At 39.2% G+C, this 19733-nt stretch overlaps 1 protein-coding gene across 1 annotated transcript; it reads left to right on the top strand.

Moving 5' to 3' along the window:
* The first annotated feature begins 2241 nt into the window (after positions 1–2241).
* On the top strand, positions 2242–6649 carry SLITRK5 (SLIT and NTRK like family member 5). Its single transcript, XM_004709774.4, has one exon. It carries the CDS (start codon positions 2429–2431, stop codon positions 5318–5320), a length of 2892 nt encoding a protein of 963 aa, XP_004709831.1. The 5' UTR covers positions 2242–2428; the 3' UTR covers positions 5321–6649.
* Positions 6650–19733: the final 13084 nt, after the last annotated feature.

Raw genomic sequence — 19733 nt, 5'->3', positions numbered from 1 at the left:
GTGTGGCAGGGTGGCTTCCTTTCCCTCCCCTCCCTCCGCTGTGCCTCCGCGTTGCTTTGGGGCTCTGTGGGGGAGGGCAGCCTGGGCCCGGGAAGTCCGGGCGCCGCGGTGCGGCCGCTGGGCCCGAGCCCCCAGGCCGGCCTGGCAGCCCGTCTCCCCGCGCCTCCACGCAGGGATGTGCCGGCGCGCGTTCCGGCCGGGCAATCAATTCAGTGCCTTACGCCTGTAAAATGCCCCCGCAGAAATCTCTGATCCTCCGAGAAGGTGCCGTGCACCCGTTAATCCCCCCGGATCCCCCTCCTGAGGTGCGTTTCCTGTGCAGAGTGTCAGCCTGCCTCAACTTTAGTTTGGTAAAAATCGGTCTCCTTTGATGGGCAGGAGGTGGTGCAGGGAAGCGTGGTGAGGAGAAGCTCAGGTGCCTGACTAACGGACACTGAATTAAAGTTGTGCAAGCTGGAGTTTAATCCTGACTGGACACTGGCTGCCTTGGGCTGTCAGATGGGGGGCTGGGAGGCTGTGGGAAGGCAGGAAGGGGTGGGGACCAAACGCCTGCTGAATGGATGTCCAGATTTGATCCAGCTGAGAACTGAAATTTCAAGGTAAACGTTTTGCCTTCTTAGCGGGTGTTTTGCTGCTTTTGAGCCAGGCGGCGTTCGCCGGTGCGTTGGGAAGTGGCAGATACTTGCGAGGCTTACACGCCCTAGTTCAGGATTCGTCTGGACACGTCTGGGGAGTCACACGTGAATGCTTCACAGGCACACTTGCACATGTGTATGTGAATTCAGGGACGCATTCAAACACGGGCTGGGGTTTGAATGGGAATCTAGAACAAGGTCTCCATCCAGGCCTGATCCAGTTTCTCAGGCACATATTGGCTTTAGTTTTCTTCGCTTGAGAGTCACATTAGACTCCGATGGTGAGCAAAGGCATGATTGACAAGAAAAAGGCATCAGTTCCCCCCCTCCACCCCTCTTTTTCTGCTAACCAGCCAGCCAACCAACGCAGCACACACACACACACACACACACACACACACACACACACTCCTTTTAGCTCCTTTTCTTTATGAGCACTGCCGTCAACCAGAAGTCTAAGGAGGCAGTCAAGGGGACAAAAAGAAAGCAAGAAAGAAAAGGGGGAGGGGGACATTCAACCCCTCAGAGATGGATTTCAGATATTATAGCACTGACACATGCCACTTGCTGCCCCCTCCTGTTTTTTTAATTTCACCTCCCAATCAGTCCACGTGATTAAAAATAATAATTGAAAGGAAGCACAGCTATCCAAAACATGCAATAAGCAACTCCAAAGATGGGGGAGCTGGCGATGTGGTAGCTCAGTTCAAATCGCAATGAATTATTTCAGGTTAGTTTAACATTCCGAGACAAACTGAAGCGGATCCCAAGGTAGAGGGAGGCTTTGGCGCTGGTCCTGGGTTTAGTTTTAGCTGATTCTCAGGAAACGTGAGACTGTCCTCTTCAATCGTAAGGTTTCAGGGGGTGCTCGGAAATGCAGATGCCCTCGCGGACTTCTTTGTAATCCGTTGTGCATAACTATTTCGGTGGTTGAAAGACATGGTTTGGTGGCATTGCTGACAGGATCAATGAAAAGTGGATGCAGGGTGCTCTCAGGGAAGCGCTGTTAAATGGCACCGTGCATACAATTAGGACGCTGATGTGCTTAATAGCTTGGTAGTGAAGTCCGTGATCAAAGAGAACTCTCTCCTTTTTTTCTTCCTTTTTCCCCTTACTCAAAGCTCCGGGAGACAATTGGTGATTTAAGAGCTTCTTCTGGCTCCTTTTGATGCATTATCATGTGTTCTTTTTCACCTTTGAAAAGTGTTCTTTTGGTTCCCACCCTGTTTAAAATAGCCCAAGTGTGGTGCTTCCTAGCCTCCCTGTGAACAGGGGAGACCTTCCTGGTGAACTGTTAACTGAAGAGGTTCTAAAATAAAAGAAGGGGGTTGGGTATAGGTGAGGTGGGTAACCTTGTAAAATGATGCTTCTTATCTCTTAAGTTAAAACCATGAAACTGAACCGACAGCCATTTTATGTATATTTATGGATTGGATTTGAACGTGGGGTGGGGTGGGCAGGAGTGGTGGTGCTAGGAAGAACATCAAAATGGGACTTCTAACCTACCTTTACCTTCACAAAGCAATGTGCCCTTGTTCACTCATGTGGATTTGAAACCAACCTTTAAATCAAAAAGGAATATCGGATTGTAATAAGGTCTGGAATATGTGTGTTTTCCACCAAGGGAGGTGGGAGAATTGTCATTCATACTCCCTCCTTCTGGATTTTGGAGATATGGTGTTAGGGAACAGAGAGAGAGAAAGAGAGAGAGAGACACTATCTGACTGATCTCTTTAAATTTTTAGTCATGTTCTCTTGTTTCCTTCTTCCTTCCCTCTCTCGCAGGAGGTAAAATGCACGCTTGTTGCCCCCCAGTAACTTTGGAACAAGACCTTCACAGAAAAATGCATAGTTGGATGCTGCAGACTCTGGCATTTGCTGTAACAGCGCTCCTCCTGTCCTGTGCAGAAACCATCGATTATTATGGGGAAATCTGTGACAATGCATGTCCTTGTGAGGAAAAGGACGGCATTTTAACTGTGAGCTGTGAAAACCGGGGGATTATCAGTCTCTCTGAAATCAACCCTCCCCGGTTTCCAATCTATCACCTTTTGCTATCTGGGAACCTTCTGAACCGTCTTTATCCCAACGAGTTTGTCAATTATACTGGGGCTTCGATTTTGCATCTGGGTAGCAATGTTATCCAGGACATTGAAACCGGGGCTTTCCATGGGCTGCGGGGTTTGAGAAGATTGCATCTGAACAATAATAAACTGGAAGTTCTGCGCGATGACACTTTCCTTGGTTTGGAAAACTTGGAGTACCTACAGGTCGATTACAATTACATCAGTGTCATTGAACCCAGTGCTTTTGGGAAACTGCATTTGTTGCAGGTGCTTATCCTCAATGACAATCTCCTGTCCAGTTTACCCAACAACCTTTTCCGTTTTGTGCCCTTAACGCACTTGGACCTGCGGGGGAACCGACTGAAACTTCTGCCCTATGTGGGGCTGTTACAGCACATGGATAAAGTTGTGGAATTACAGCTGGAGGAGAATCCCTGGAACTGCTCCTGTGAGCTGATTTCTCTCAAGGATTGGCTAGACAGCATCTCTTACTCAGCCCTAGTGGGGGATGTGGTTTGTGAGACCCCTTTCCGCTTGCATGGCCGTGACTTGGATGAGGTGCCCAAACAGGAACTTTGCCCTCGAAAGCTCATTTCCGACTACGAGATGAGGCCACAGACACCTTTGAGCACCACGGGGTATTTACACACCACCCCTGCTTCGGTCAACTCTGTGGCCACATCTTCCTCTGCTGTTTACAAACCCCCCTTGAGATCTCCTAAGGGGACTCGTCAACCCAACAAGCCCAGGGTGCGCCCCACCTCTAGGCAGCCGTCCAAGGACTTGGGCTACAGTAATTATGGCCCCAGCATCGCCTACCAGACCAAATCCCCGGTGCCTTTGGAGTGTCCCACCGCGTGCACTTGCAATCTACAGATCTCTGATCTGGGCCTCAATGTCAACTGCCAGGAGCGCAAGATAGAGAGCATTGCCGAGCTGCAGCCCAAGCCCTACAACCCGAAGAAGATGTATCTGACGGAGAACTACATCGCCGTGGTGCGCAGGGCGGACTTTCTGGAGGCCATGGGGTTGGATCTTCTGCACCTAGGCAACAATCGCATCTCCACGATCCAGGACCGCGCCTTCGGTGACCTCACCAACCTGAGACGCCTGTACCTGAACGGCAACCGGATCGAGAGGCTGAGCCCCGAGTTGTTCTACGGCCTGCAAAGCCTGCAGTATCTCTTCCTACAGTACAATCTCATTCGCGAGATACAGTCTGGCACGTTTGACCCCGTCCCGAACCTCCAGCTGCTGTTCCTGAATAACAACCTCCTACAGACCCTGCCCTCAGGTGTCTTCTCGGGCCTGACCCTCCTCAGACTGAACCTGAGAAGCAACCACTTCACCTCCTTGCCAGTAAGTGGAATTCTGGACCAACTGAAGTCGCTCATCCAAATAGATTTGCACGACAATCCTTGGGATTGTACGTGCGACGTGGTGGGCATGAAGCTGTGGGTGGAGCAGCTCAAGGCCGGCGTCCTGGTGGATGAGGTGATCTGCAAGTCACCAAAGGAGTTCGCGGAGACCGACATGCGGTCCCTTAAGTCGGAGCTGCTGTGTCCCGACTACTCTGACGTGGTGGTTTCCACGCCCACGCCATCCTCCATCCAGGTCCCCGCGAGGACCAGCGCAGGGACCCCGGCCTTAAGAGCAAACAGCACTGGGGACCCCGCGGGCCCAGGCGCGGGCGGAGGCGCGTCCTCCGTGCCGCTGTCCGTGCTGATCCTCAGCTTGCTGCTGGTGTTCATCATGTCCGTCTTTGTGGCCGCTGGGCTGTTTGTGCTGGTCATGAAGCGCAGGAAGAAGAACCAGAGCGACCACACCAGCACCAACAACTCGGACGTGAGCTCCTTCAACATGCAGTACAGCGTGTACGGCGGGAGCGGCGGCGCTGGGGGCCACCCCCACGGCCACGGCCACCACCGCGGGCCGGCGCTCCCCAAGGTGAAGACGCCCGCAGGCCACGTGTACGAGTACATCCCCCACCCGCTGGGCCACATGTGCAAAAACCCCATCTACCGCTCCCGGGAGGGCAACTCCGTGGAGGATTACAAAGACCTGCACGAGCTCAAGGTCACCTACAGCAGCAACCAGCACCTACAGCAGCCGCCGCCGCCCCCCCAGCAGCAGCAGCAGCCGCCGCCGCCGCCCCCCCAGCCACAAGCCCCGCTGCAGCTGCAACTGCAAACCGGGCCAGAGGAGAGGCGGGAAAGCCACCACTTGCGGAGCCCCGCCTACAGCGTCAGCACCATCGAGCCCCGAGAGGACCTGCTGTCGCCAGTACAGGACGCAGACCGCTTTTACAGGGGCATTTTAGAACCAGATAAACATTGCTCACCCACCCCTGCTGGCAATGCCCTCCCGGAATATCCCAAATTCCCGTGCAGCCCAGCTGCGTACACTTTCTCCCCCAACTATGACTTGAGGCGCCCCCATCAGTATTTGCACCCAGGGGCTGGGGACAGCAGGCTGCGCGAACCGGTGCTCTACAGCCCCCCCAGTGCTGTCTTTGTAGAACCGAACCGGAACGAGTATCTGGAGCTAAAAGCAAAACTAAACGTTGAGCCGGACTACCTCGAAGTGCTGGAAAAACAGACCACATTTAGCCAGTTCTAAAACCAGAACCGTTCCCTTGGAACGTTTTGCATTTCAAACAAATAAGCAAGCAGACACACAGTGGACTCGTTTGATTAATTGTGTTGTCTCCACGTTTAGGGTGAAGTGCCTTGGCACGGGATTCTCAGCTTCGACGGAAGATACTGAAAGGATGTGCAGTTTCCTTTTAAATTGTACACGCGGGAGACTTGTGTAAACTGGGCACATCGCTTTTTGTACTTGCGTGTAGGAGAGCTTGGGAGAAGGGCTTTGCAGAGGGCTGTTTGCTGTGCAGGGTCCTTGTGAAAGGTCCCACTAACTTTTGTAGTGATTGGAAGTGCTGAAGAATGATGGGAGACAGATACTTCCTTCCCCTGCTCTTGTCTTCCCACGCTCCCCTGTCTCTCCTCCCCTCTCCCTCTTAAACCAAGGGTGGGTCCAAATGGCTTTATTTGGAGAGATTAGCACATCCCAACAAGAACAGAAAGTTTGTTTTCTCCCTCCCCCCCTCCCTTCTTCTCCCACTCCCTCATTTCTTCCCTTTCTTTTTAAAGGATGTGTTTGTATGCATTCTGGACATTTGAATTAAACAACAAATGTACTGCGATCTCGATAGGATCACCATAGATGTGGACAGATCATAAAATTACAAAGCTATATGATCCATAATTGATTAGTCAAAATAACTTATTGATGAAAAATGCAAATATTTTATTGTAGCACCTATTTTTATATGCACATTTAGCATTCCCCTTTCCTTCACTATCTACTCTATGATTTTCACAAAGGTGTCACACTATATTAGGAACTGTATTTCCCAAACAAGTGATATCAGGAAAGCATTTCAAATCATGAAAATATGGAGACATTTTTAAACTAAATTTTGAGCCAATACAACCCACCCAATCGGACCTGTATTTTCTTTCTTTCTTTTTTTTAATGAATTGAATCCCAATGTATAAAATAAAATGTTTTAGGGCAATTTATTTGGGTCATTTGAGTGAGAATCATGTGCAAGTGTTTGGTTTTCTTAGAGAAGATTTGAAAAGTATTTTCATTAGTCAACCAAAAGTCTGTATTGATTTGACTACTATTGTAGCCGATTTTTGATTGTTTAACCAAGCCCAGTTGCATTTGTGCAGGTCCAAGTGTACTGGCCCCTTGGAAGACCAAATGATGGACTGTACAAATCTCTATACATGTCTTTATTCCCTTGGGCAGCAAGCAATGATGATAACCACAAACAAGATTTCTGTAAGATGGGGCTACTGTTGTTACAGTCTCATATGTATCCCAGCACATGTAATTTTTTAAATAGTTTCTGAATAAACACTTGATAACTATGTCAAATCTGAGGGACTGAAGTAATGATTGCTTGAGATATAAAAGATTTAGTTAGATGATTGACTGAATCTCTGATATTAACAATTTAGGAATTGGTACCCAAGCTAACAGGAAAAAAAAAAGTTCTCTGGAATGATAAACTTTGGGAAAAATGTATGCCTGCGTTGGTTCAAGGACATATACATTTTTAATTATATCACCTCATGTGCTTATTAATAACATTTCAATTATGCACTTTGTTTTCCCACTGAAGTATTCATGTGAAACGTGGAGTGTGGTAAGTACTATCCTGCATATTCAGTTTTCCTCAATATAATGTATATTTTCTATGTGTGTATTACTTATTTAGCATACGATTTTTCATGGTTTGTACATGTAACTTATGGAAAACCACCTTTGATAATTTTATCATGGCTACTTTATCTTTATGTAATCCATAATCTAATTATTCAAAATGTTGGTAAGTATAAACTGTTCATCTCTGGGTAAGATTTGCCAGTGCATTGTGCCATAGAATATTATCTTAGGATTTGAAATGTTCGCCTGAATTAACCTGAAGCTTTTTTTTTTTAAATCATTTTATTAGGGGCTCATACAACTCTTATCACAATCCATACACACATCAATTGTGTAAAGCGCATTTGTACATTCATTGCCCTCATCATTCTCAAAACATTTTCTCTCCACTTAAGCTCCCAGCATTAGGTCCTCATTTTTCCCCTCCCTCTCCGCTCCCCCCTCCCTGACCTGAAGCTTTAAAGGGCCTTGTGGTTCATTGTTTTCGGTAGATCTCTCCACAATTTCACTTGGAATGTGAACATTATTAAAAGACGTTCATAAGACTTCATGTTTAAAGAAAACTTCCCATGGCATTCTGCCACAAAGAGGCAGCATCCACCCATAAGTAAATTGACAGTAACTGCTTAAATTCAGATTGAATAGGTGGTAACAATTTCCCTGAGGGATTTAGGGGGAAACTATAATGCCACATTGATCAAATGCAGCAAATTATTCATATCATTGGTAAAAATTTTCCTTCCAAAATTTTAGCAAAAAGGAAAAGAACAAGCTCAATGCTACTATATTATAAGAAGTAAAAAGGTGTCTCCCATTCTTCATCTATCTCTTACTTATTAGATACAGCATTAGAGAAGTAATGTATAAACATTACCATGTGATTCCCAATTGAGATTGTCAGTATGGTTTTATTTGTTCCCTTACAGTGGTATTCTCTCCTTCTATTACAAGGTCAAAAAGACATCTTCAACATTATTATATGTAGGTGAGATCATGCTATGTAAAATATTAAAAAAAAAATGCAAAGTGGAATTTTCCATAGAATTAAGCTTTCCGAATTCTTGCACTGAAGGTAAGAGAGAGTATTGCAGGAAATTCAATTTTGACTTCCAGGAAATAGAAATGCTTCCAAAGAAAATGTGATGCATTCGTCAAAAATTTACAAAGAAATTTCTTCTTCTTCTTGTTTCTTCTGCTCTTGTTTCTTCTCTCTTCTAGTTCCTATAATCTTGTCACATATACTCTCTTTTCTTGGTTCATTAACTTCTTTACTCTTCCTAAAGTGGGCAACATTTTTTTTTCTCTGAAAAATATCATTTATATAATTGCTGGAAAAGGTATATCTAATGTTGAAATTTATTTTCCCAACTGTATTAGGATAGTAAAAGTAAATTCACCCCAACTTAATACACATGAGACATTTTAACATGTCAGATTTGTGAAACTGTAAAGAATTAAGAATAAATTATGTATTTTCCTCTTTACCCCAATTTCTTGCCAACGCGTTAACATATACAATAGGAGAAAGGTTTTTTTCTCTCTTTTTTGCCCTCAAGATCAGAGTCATTTGGTGTTTCTGATTGTTCATTTAGTAAATCATTTGGACAACTCAGAACTTTATAAGAAGCTTAGGGAATCCTTAAGCCATAGAATTTTTGAATTCCCCATCGAAATTTAGAGAATAACACTAGGTTTCCTTTGCTATCCAAATGTGGGGTGTGCTTATCAAACCATTAGTCCAAAATGACATCAAGTGAAGACGCAATTACCATGGTAAAATGTTCCTGGAAAAAAAATGATCATTCTTACATGCAACTATAATCTGCCAAATAACATACCAAATAACGCATGAACGATGCTATATGGTGTTCATAGATGTATTGCACTGCTATGGCAGCTTCAGTCTGGGATGTTGAGTGGAGTCGCAAGGGGAGCATCTCAGTGGGGCCACGGTGGCTGCTGGGGAACCACACTGCCTCTTTACAAGGTTCACTGCAAAACCGCTGGTGAATGTTATTTCCCCCTTTTTCATAGAAAGGAAAACTCTCTCTACTTTATCAACTCTCAATGCCATCAAGTCAATTCTGACTCCTATGGACTCCTTAGTACATAGTAGGACTACCCCTGTGGGTTAACAAATCTGTAACTGTTTAAGGGATTAGAAAACATCATTTTTTCCCTTGGTGGGGCTGGTGGTTTAGAACTGCAGACCTTGAAGTTAGTCCAATGCATAACCAGTACGCCGCCAAGGTTCCTGGATTCCTTTACATTAGCAAAAAAATAGGCCTTCCTAAAAGTTAAGTGTAAAGTGAACTCTCGAAAAACGAGGACTACTTGCATATGCAATGTTTTGGGCAACAATTAAAATTTGGATATAAATTTCATATCTAATTCATTACATATTTCATATCTAATTCTAATATAATCTCATATCTAATATAATCATAAAATATATTCCAGGTAGACATTGTTAAGCTTTTTTTATCAAATATGATTATAGTGTAAATACCTAAATTTACCCATCGAAAAATAAATATATCCCATGTATGTACAGGTAACTTAAACGCTGACTTACAAATCGATTTACAGGTAAATCTATTAATGAAAATTTTGAGTTAATCTACTACAACATAAAAATCGTATGTGAAACGCATATTTACACAGTATTATCATCCTTACGTATGTGAAGTGGATATTGCTTTTAAATGTCTTGAGTACCCAATCTGATCCTCACCAATGTTTCTTCCAAGCCAACAGAAAAACTCATGTGTAAAGAAAACAGCCAGACACAACATGAGCTAGCATAGAATCTAACTTGACATATGCTCAATTGCAGTTTCTTGTGATTAATTCTAGTTAATATGTTTATGTTTCTGTTACAAAAATTTTACAATAGGGTTGTCTTATTTTCTTTCCCCACTCCAGTTTATTCTCTGACTCTGTTCCTCTTTCCTTAAGTCCCCTCCTCCTTCTTCATTCTCGCCTCTTATTCTTTCTTTTCATTAGCCTGCAGTGAGGAAAGTTTGTTTGAAATGCCAAAAAACTGTGGCTTCTCTCTTTCAAGAGGTAAATAAATTGTCCCCGTGTTATATAACTCTAAATTAATTCCAAAGAAATCCAAGTAGATATAAAACATGATCTCCAGTCATTTGGAAATATGCTCTTTTTCCACTGTTTTAGATGTCCCCAAATTAAGTTAGTGACAAATGTTTGAAATGGTATTGTCAAGAATACATGTCTTAGTAAGAAAGAGGAACTAGAGCTTAGAAAACATCCTATTTAAACAGTATAATTTGGGATTATTTAAAGCATTCATTTTCAAAGTGGTTAAATTTTATTAACATTACAGCTATATACTACCAAATTAGCTATTTACTTGTGGGTATGGTTTATTCAACTCCTTAATATTCTCCATTATTTTGCAAATAAAAACATATGACAATAAAAGTTGAAGTATTTGGGTGGACTTTAATCATGTGCCTAACAATGATTTTTGAATATCTATATTCCAGATCTATTAATATTGCAATTGACAATGGTTTTTAGTAGATGTTTCTAACACCAAATATTTTGTTGTTTTAATCCAATGCAATGCTTTTGTATACATATTCATATGTATTTACACAAGTATATATATGTGGCACACACAAATATGCATAGACACAGGTTTAATCCTGACTCCTTTCTTATTTGAAAACTTTTCTTTTTAAGCATTTAACAAGTATGCTATCATATTCTAGACTTAGAGAAGCCAGCCAAGGACTTGAGTGTGGACTAGGTGGATATAGTATAATGTTTGACAGTGACACTGCTCTAATAATTTTACTTCTGTTTTTAGTAGATCATTTGGCTTACAAGATAGAGGTGAAATATTTCTCATGGCAATTGTAGCAGTGCTATAAAATAGTCTTACACTCCGTTTCTAAGAGAACAGCATTTAACCTAAATTAAGCTTCAGTTATTTAGGTTATTATAAAAACATGTTAGAAAGGCCATATATAAATATTTCACAAGTAATTTATACAATACAAATAATTAAACTGACATGTTCTGATTTCATATTTATGTAAACATTTAAAAATAATATTAAATTGCTTAATAAATATAGCAGATAAAATTTTATTATGTACTAGGAAAGTCTTTTGATATAAGGACTAATATTCAGAGATTTGTGAATGGAACTCTTCCAATCAGATCAGTGGTTGGTTTTCCATTAGGTGTGTTTCTCAGTAAAAATGAAAGATACTGTATCTTTCTACTTTAAAATCAACATTTACATCTTAAAATAATGACATGTGCTTATAAAAGCACAAGCTATGAAATGATGTTTTCCAGGATGAATTTGTTTTCTCCTTTATTTAAATTTAATATATGCATAGATAGAATTGTTATTAATATTAATATTTGGTATTCTTTATTAATACTTTAGTACTCTTTGTTAAAACATTGATTGTTATATTTCAAGAAATATTTTAGATACATCACTCCCATTATGACACCAATTCAAATTTAATTGTAGGGTTTAAATATTTAATTATATGTATACTTATATATGTGCAAGCAACAACTCGCTAAAATTTTTTTGAAATATGTATATTTTTGAAATTTTTACTCATAGATTTCTCTCTATCACCGGTGATAATTTTCAGTGTTTCTAACTGTATAACATTCTTTAAGAACTTTATTGTGTACTTCATAAAAATAAGATTAAATTGAGACATGTGAACCAAAAATCACTGTATACATTTTCACCTTGTAAATAGGTATATACCTATTTAAATAAAACATGATGGGCAATCTCATGTTAATTGATTAACAATGTTCTTTGATGCTATAGCAGAAAGTTTGAATAGTTTGTTTTATGGATCAAAAATTCATTGGGGCATTTTGACTAGAATTTCAAATGCTAAACCTAAAAATATGATATTTAAAACAAATACTAGTAAATACATTTTGCCTATAATGGCACACATACCTAATCTATCCGTGAGAAAACTATGCTTTATATTATTACAACTATAAAATATTTTGCTACATTTAAATCGAAAGGTGAAAGAATATTTTACTTCTGAAAATCCTAGTAATAGTGGAAATTTTATAATTAATGTTTATTTAAAGTTTAATTGTTAATATATGCATCAAATCTCTATTCCCAAATAAGAATTGCTAGCATCACTTTTCCCCTTAGATTACTGTACTCTCCTCCTTTTAAAACCCATTATCCATTGCCATTTACTGGCTCCCATAGGAGGGAGCGGCACTACCTCATTGTGTCATCCCCAAGGTTGTCATTGTTAGGGTAGGCAACTGCCACAGGTCAGCTGGTGAATTCAAATAGGCTGTTTCTTCATTAACATCAAGGCCTAACCACTGTGACACCTTGCTCCTTCTAAAGTCCACTTCACAATAACATGCCCCTCATTTTCCCTTGCTGGTGATCTTTTTTGTTGTTATTGTTTCACACTTAACTCTCTGCCATCAAATTGATTTTGACTCATATTGACTCTAACTAGGGTTTCTGAGACTGTAAACTTTACGCAAGCAAGTACCCTCATCTTCTTCACAATATAGGGCAAATGGATATTGGGTATTTTAAAATTGCATTTTGAACTAGTAATGAGTACATTTTTAATTAATTTGGTTTTATTGAAACACTATTCAATTTTATAATCCTCCCCAATTTTTAAAACTAGTTAATAGCTTATATGCATAAGGTGCCACCAAATGAGAACAATCAGAACAAACAATTACTCACCTGTGACAGAGAATATTCGAAGTTATTTATCTCACTGTCATCGAAACTTCTTAAGTTAGTATCGTCATATTTTTATGACCCAGTTATGATTAAGGAACTAATTTGTAGACAAAAAATTCTTATTAGAACTTTTAACAACAACAACAAAATTGAGTATACTAATCAGATTCTAAGTTTAAGACATTTTTTCCAAAGTTACTAAATTTATATATGTAAGGAAAAAATGCCCAAAGGTCTGTGTAAGCTTGTGCATTTCCTGAGGTCACTAATTCATTTAGCTAACATTTCATTTAGATATTTAAATTAACATCTACCTGTTTTTATTTAATCATTTTTACAGAAGTGATGGTATTTTTTAGCATAGCGTGCACTTGGGTTTTCTTGTCCCATTATTGCTTTGGCTTATGCTTTTGGCTGTAAATATGAAGCTCTTTTCCAAAGGTTAAGTGTACTGAAAACTATCACTGTCATGTTCAGTGCTCAAAAGTAAAATTGGGTCAGACTATCAAAAAATAACTATAGAAAAAGAAGTCGGTTTAATAAGCAGTTGTTATCATTTTCCGAATTATGTTCATCCTCAATCAAGCTAATGTAAATATCCCCTCATATTATTAAATTAAAAATCTGATTACTGTTCATCATCTGATTGAAGAACAATGTAGGCTCAAGATAAGTGTGGAGAGGTGGTTTTTAGTTCCCCCCTCTTTGATTTTTCATACTTCAATCCATCTAAAATATAAAGGTAAAGGTAATATAATAGTGAAATAATGATTATTTTAATGTGTTTAAAGATCAGTTTGCTTAATGGGGTAATTTTTTTCTAAAGTGATACTACTGTGTTCACAGTGATGGCTTATAGTCAAAATCATGAAAATCTGTTACAGTTGACCATGACATATTTCTCTTTTCCATTTCCTTTTCTCTTATGTATGAACAAATTTGATTTTGAAGCATATAGGTAGGAAGAACAGAACTCAGGTGGGTTATGTTTTGTGTTAGGAACCACTGAGTCAGAATTTTGAACAGGTTGAATCAGAACCCGCTCAGTTGTAGTGCGTTTGCTTTGCTTTATTTTTCATTTGAGGTAGGGAGGTCACCCTCCATATTGCAGTGATGTTTTGTGTCATGAACCACTAAGCCAGAATTTTGAACAGGTTGAATCAGAACCGGCTCAGTGGTAGCGCATTTGTTTGCTTTTGTTTTCTATTTGCGGTACAGGGAGGTTGCCCTCCTTATTGCCTTAGCCTTGTGTTCAGGTGCCTTTGCGTCTGTTCTGCCTCAGTGACCAAATAGACAACAGAACTGTCTACTGCCTCTCCTGCATCATCCTCACAATTACTGTTATGTTTCAGTCCATTGTTGCAGCGACGATATTAATCTATCTTATCAAGGTTCTTCCTTTTATGTTCTGTGCTATTTACCCAAGTATAATGTCACCTTCCAGGGACTTGTCTCTCCTAATGTCCGGTTCAATGTATGTGAGCCAAAGTCTCACCATCCTTGCTTCTAAGGAGCATTATGCGTGTACTTCTTCCGAGGCAAATTGTGTGTACTTTGGGCAGTTAATGATACTTTCAGTATTCTTTGCCAGCACCATAATTCAAATGGATAAATTTTTCTTCTGTCTTCTGTCTTCAGTATTCAACTTTCACATGCATATGAGGCCATTGAAAACAGCGTGGCTTGGATGAGGTGCACCCTAGGCCTCAAGCTAACGACCTTGCTCTTGAACACTTTAAAGAGGTCTTGTGCATCGGATTGATCCAATGCAGTCTATCCTTTGATCTCTTCACTGCTGCTTCCGTGATCATTGATAGTGAATCCAAGCATGATGAAATCCAAAACTGATGAAAGCACAATCGTTTATCCATTTATCATGATGGTACTTATCAGCCCAGTCGTGGACATGTTTGGTTTTCTTGACAGTGTTGTCATCCATTTTGAAATCTGTAATCTTTTATCTTTATCAGCAAATGCATCAAGTGGTCCTCACTTTCAGCAAGCAAGATTGTGTCATCTGCATACCAAATGCTGTTAATAAGTCTTCCTTCAAATCTGATGCTCCATTCTTCTTAATACAATTCTGTTTTTCTGAGTACTTGCTCAGCATACAAATTGATTTAAGAGTTACCTTGTTGGTTAGCACAGCTGTCTCTTGAACATATGTACAGGTTCTGCATGAGCATAATGAAATATGCTGCCATTTCCATTCTTCTAATGACTATCAATAGCTTTATTATTATTATTAATGGTCCACACAGTCTAATGACTTTTCATAGTCAATAAAACATGAGTAAACATCTTTCTGGTATTCTCTGCTTTCTGCCAAGATCCACCTGATACCAGTGACCAATATCTCTGTTCCATGTCCCCTTCTTAATCAAGCCTCAATTTCTGTCAGCTCATGACAGATAGATTGCTGTAATTGTTGGTGAGTGATCTTCAACAAGAATTATTTGTATATGATACTAATGATATTGTTGGCTGTTTCCCATCTTCTGTTTGATCACCTTTTTTTTGGTGTGGGTACAAATATAGATCTCTCCAGTGGTTTCCCCACGTAGCTATCTGTCAAATTTCTGTCCATAGGTGAGTGCTTTCAGTGCTTCCTTAACTTGTGGAAAGATGTTCATCTGATACTTCATCACTTCCTAGAGCCTTGTTTTTCTATAATACTTTCCATAGAACTTGAACTAATTATTTCGGTACCATCAGTTCTTGTTCATAAGATACCTCTTAAGGTGGTTGAATATTGATTTGTTCTTTTTTGATCCCATAATTCGGTGTATTACTTTCATCTTCTTTGATGCTTCCTGCATTGTTCAATATTTCGCCCATAGAATCTTTCAATATTGCAAACCAAGGCTCTAATATTTTCTTTAGTTCTTTCAGTTTGATATGTGTTGAGCATGTTCTTTCTTTTTGGCTTTAAAACTCTAGATCTTTGTACATTTTATTGTAATACTTTATCTTCTTGATGTGCCCTTTGAAATTTTCTTTTCTGTTCGTTTACTTAATCAATTATTTCATTTGCTTTATTTACTCGGATTAAGTGCAAGTTTCAGAGTCTCTTCTGTCATCTGCCTGTCTTTTTTAATCATCTGTTACTTTCCTCATGTATAATGTTCTTGATGTCATCCCACTGCTCATCATCATTAGTATTCAGTGAGTCAAATTTGTTCATGAGATGTTCTCGAAATTCAATTTAGACATACTTAAAGGTCAATTTTTATTCTACTGAACTTGTTTTTCCTTCAGTTTCCACATGAACTTAAAGATGACTAATTAACCCTCTGTTCTGTAGTCAGCCCTTGCATTATGTTCAGAGGCTGATCTTGAGCCTCTTGATTGTATCTTCCCACAGTTGTAGTCTATTTGATTTCTGTGTATTGTGGAAAAGTCAATTTGTATCGTAATCATTTAGATTGTTAAAAAACATTTGCTAGCAAGAATTGTTGTTCTTACACAATTTTACCATGCAATCTCTAGCTGCATTTCTATTACCAAGGCCATATCTTCCATATATTTCCTGCTTCCAATTTTCCCATTACAATCACCAATAAATATCAAAGCTTCTTGATTGATTGTTTAATCAATTTCAGACGGAAGAAGTTGATGGAATTCTTCAATTTCTTCATCACTAACTGATGCATGAATTTGAAAGACAGTTATGTTAGCTGGATTTCTTAGTGTATGTAAATATATTATCATCTCACAGACAGCATTTTATTTCATGATATCGGGTTTTCCTCTTTTGACAAGGAATTCCGTGCCATTCCTCTTGAATTTGCATTTCTGGCATACTAAACCATATAATTGACTGCTACAAAGTGTCCAATAGCAGTTCATTTCAGCTCACGCTTGCTAAATATGTAGATCTGTATGTGTTCCACTTTATTTTTGATGACTTCTAATTTTCCCGTTTTCATACTGTACGCATTCCAAGTTCCAATTATTTGAAGCTGCTTCTCACTTTGGGTCATGCCCCGCCGGCAACATGAAGATCCCGATACCTTGCCTCCATCTATGTCATTTTTGTCGTGTCTTTTTTGAGCACGCACCTCTTCTGAAGTCGTGTTATGAGCGCTGCTAGATCTGGGAGGCTCGTCGTCTGGCACCATATCTGACAATGTTCAACTGCTATCCATGAGGTTTTCAATATCTGGTAATGACCTTCTGATACTCATAAGGTGTTCAGTGGCTAATTCCTCACAGAAGAACAACTTATTCCTTCTCCATTGTCAGTGCTTATTCTGGAAGGGCTGCTAAAACGTTTTCACCTGGGATGACCCTGCTGTCATTTGAAATAGTAGTTACATAGCATTCAGCGTTAGAGTAACCCGTAAGTTACCACCGTATGACTCACTGACAGACAAGTGGGAATGTTCTTCACCAGAAGCTTAATAGGATATTGCTTGTACCATGAGATCATTTCAGCTTCCAGGCGTGTCGCACTAAAAGTTGCTTCTCCATTATTAAATTTTATGCATCATAATCACGGATATTAACATGCTGTTTTCTAGGACTACGGAGTTTACCAATGTTTAATATATAATGTATGAAATGGCAGAAATTTAAACGTAAAGGGCTCAATGATGGCTTGGAGTCTTCCCGATCAGAATCTACACCTAGATGTTAAATTAAGAATTAATGAACATCCACAAGCACCTAGCCATAAAGGGTGTGATAGAATAGAAGAAAAATGATAATTTCACCTATGCTTTTGTCAAAATTTATAGCACCCAAACTATTTGAAACCAGTGCAAAAGGACAGTTTAATAAAAATGCCCTATTTTAAAACTAAGAATCACTTTCAGGGGATCTGATATGACTAGGAAAGCTTATCTTGTCAAAAAAATTAAATGAAATTTGAATGTCTCAGACTATTCATTGCAGTACACTTGAGTAGTTAATTGGTACATAAAATATCCCTTCTTTATTGTTAACTCCCTTAATGGTAATGTCTTCATATACTGATATGTATCCTAGAAGATTTCAGAGAACATATAATATTTCTACCCTTTCAATTTGCTTTAGTTTTCCACTTTACCTCGACCAAATACTGACCTACTGTTTAAGATATTTAATTTTTTTGTCTTTCCTTTTGGTTGAGAAATATGGATTAGTTTTGAAACAAACATTCTTGAAAGCAATTTTAGTTATATTTTTAGTCTCATCATTCATTGGATAATTATTTATTAATCTTAATATTTTAATATAAAGTGAGAATGTATACAATTTATCTGAGTAATAGATAAATTAGTTTCAAATTATTTGCTTTTATTTAATACTTAATGGTAGTCAATTGGATTGGAGGAGTGAGATAGGTAGGATAATTGTGATTTTTGAAATTGTTTTGATTTTTCCCTTGTGTTTCTCAAAGATCAATAACATTTCCTTTTCATAACTTTGAATGTTTTGTGTATTTTAAATTTATGTCAATGAATGCAATTCACTTGGTTTATACAGATTTTAAGAATTTCATTTTCATACTGTTCTTTACTATGTTTTTGGCAACTGTATTTCTTTCTAAAATAATCAAAGATGCAACTAATCAATTATCACTGCTAAACTATGTAAAAAAACACCTTCTCTTGCTAAACCTATGTCTATAATAGTTATTATTGAATTGATTCTCATTTACTGTTGCTAAACTGTTGAATTGATTCTGACTCATTGCTACATGTACACCCATTCCTTACAGCCTAATATTGTTAGGTCCCAAATCAAGAACATTATGTAAAAACCGCCATCAGGCAAAAATATAAGACGATTTCATTAGTTCAGAAAACGTAAGATAAGTGCATCATTCCATAGTTGTCAAATTATACTATTGCATTCTTGCCAAATAATATCATTACATATCTGCAAAATTACATAATTTCATTACTGTCAAACCACTAAGAATCAGAGCCCAGCCAGGTTGACACAGTATCTTACCTGTCACAGCAATTCCTCTCCTCACGTCTCAGCAGTCATTGTTTGAAACACATCACTAATGCACAAAATAGATTTATTTTTACTAGCGCTGTCAATGAATGAAAACACATAAAGAGTGATGCATCTGGTATTTGAGATACTAACTGGGTCACCCATGATGGATGAATTTCAGTGAAACTCCATGGTTAAGATCATCTCTGAAGAAGGACCTGGCAGTCTACGTGTGTCTTAAAAAGCCAGGGTATGGTAGCAGAACATTGTCTGAGAACGTGCTGTGAGATGAGTCCTCAGAATGAAAAGTCCCTCAGATTGGAAAGAAGACAAGATTGTACCGGGAAGAACTGCTCCCTCAAGTGGAATAGACTTTACTCGTGTGGATGTATTACAGCTCATGGGACAGCTGTGTGTTGAAGTAGCACACTCAAAAACAGTTGGAAACACCCATGAATCATTGGAACATGAAATGTATGAAGTATTAATCTAGGAAAATAATGTTTCAATAGTGGAATGCCTGAAATTTGGTAACCTAAGCATTAATGAGCTGAAATGAATTTTTATTAGGCATATTGAATTGGACATCCATATATGTCTGATATGCTGAATGACAAACCGAAGAGGAATTATGCCATGTTCATTGTAGCGGGGGAAAAACAACTCAAGATGGAACTTGAAGTTCATTATTATTAATGGCAGAAAACATCCCTGTGCCTTCAAGGAACTCCAGTTAATAAAAACTATCATAAATTTATGCATCAATCATTGATGCCAAAGATGAAGACATTGATTATATTTACCAACTTTTGCAGTTTAAATGGATCACACATACACTCGATGGACATTGATAATTACTGGTCATTACCGTGTCAAAGTTGGGATTGAAGAAGTATTGGTAGATGGTGACAGCAAGGGATGTAAAGAACACATGATATAATTTTATAAGATGAACAATCTATTCATGGGAACTATCATTTTCAATAACATAAACAATGATTAGACAAGCTCTTATGGTGGAATACACAGAATTCAAACTTGCTACATCCATGGAAAGAGACCATGCTCAATATCATCCGTCAGAAAAGGCCAGCGGGCTACAGTGGA

This window comes from Echinops telfairi, unplaced genomic scaffold, assembly GCF_000313985.2.
Source record: "Echinops telfairi isolate 266 unplaced genomic scaffold, ASM31398v2 ScPeMD7_7401;HRSCAF=8416, whole genome shotgun sequence".
Classification (NCBI taxonomy): Eukaryota; Metazoa; Chordata; class Mammalia; order Afrosoricida; family Tenrecidae; genus Echinops; species Echinops telfairi.
Note: the sequence above shows the minus strand (reverse complement) of the source record. Positions and strands in the feature narration are given on the sequence as shown.

What these genes read in the sequence shown, in the direction of transcription:
- SLITRK5 (XM_004709774.4), top strand. Translation starts at nt 2,429, where the DNA reads ATGCACGCTTGTTGCCCCCCAGTAACTTTGGAACAAGACCTTCACAGA.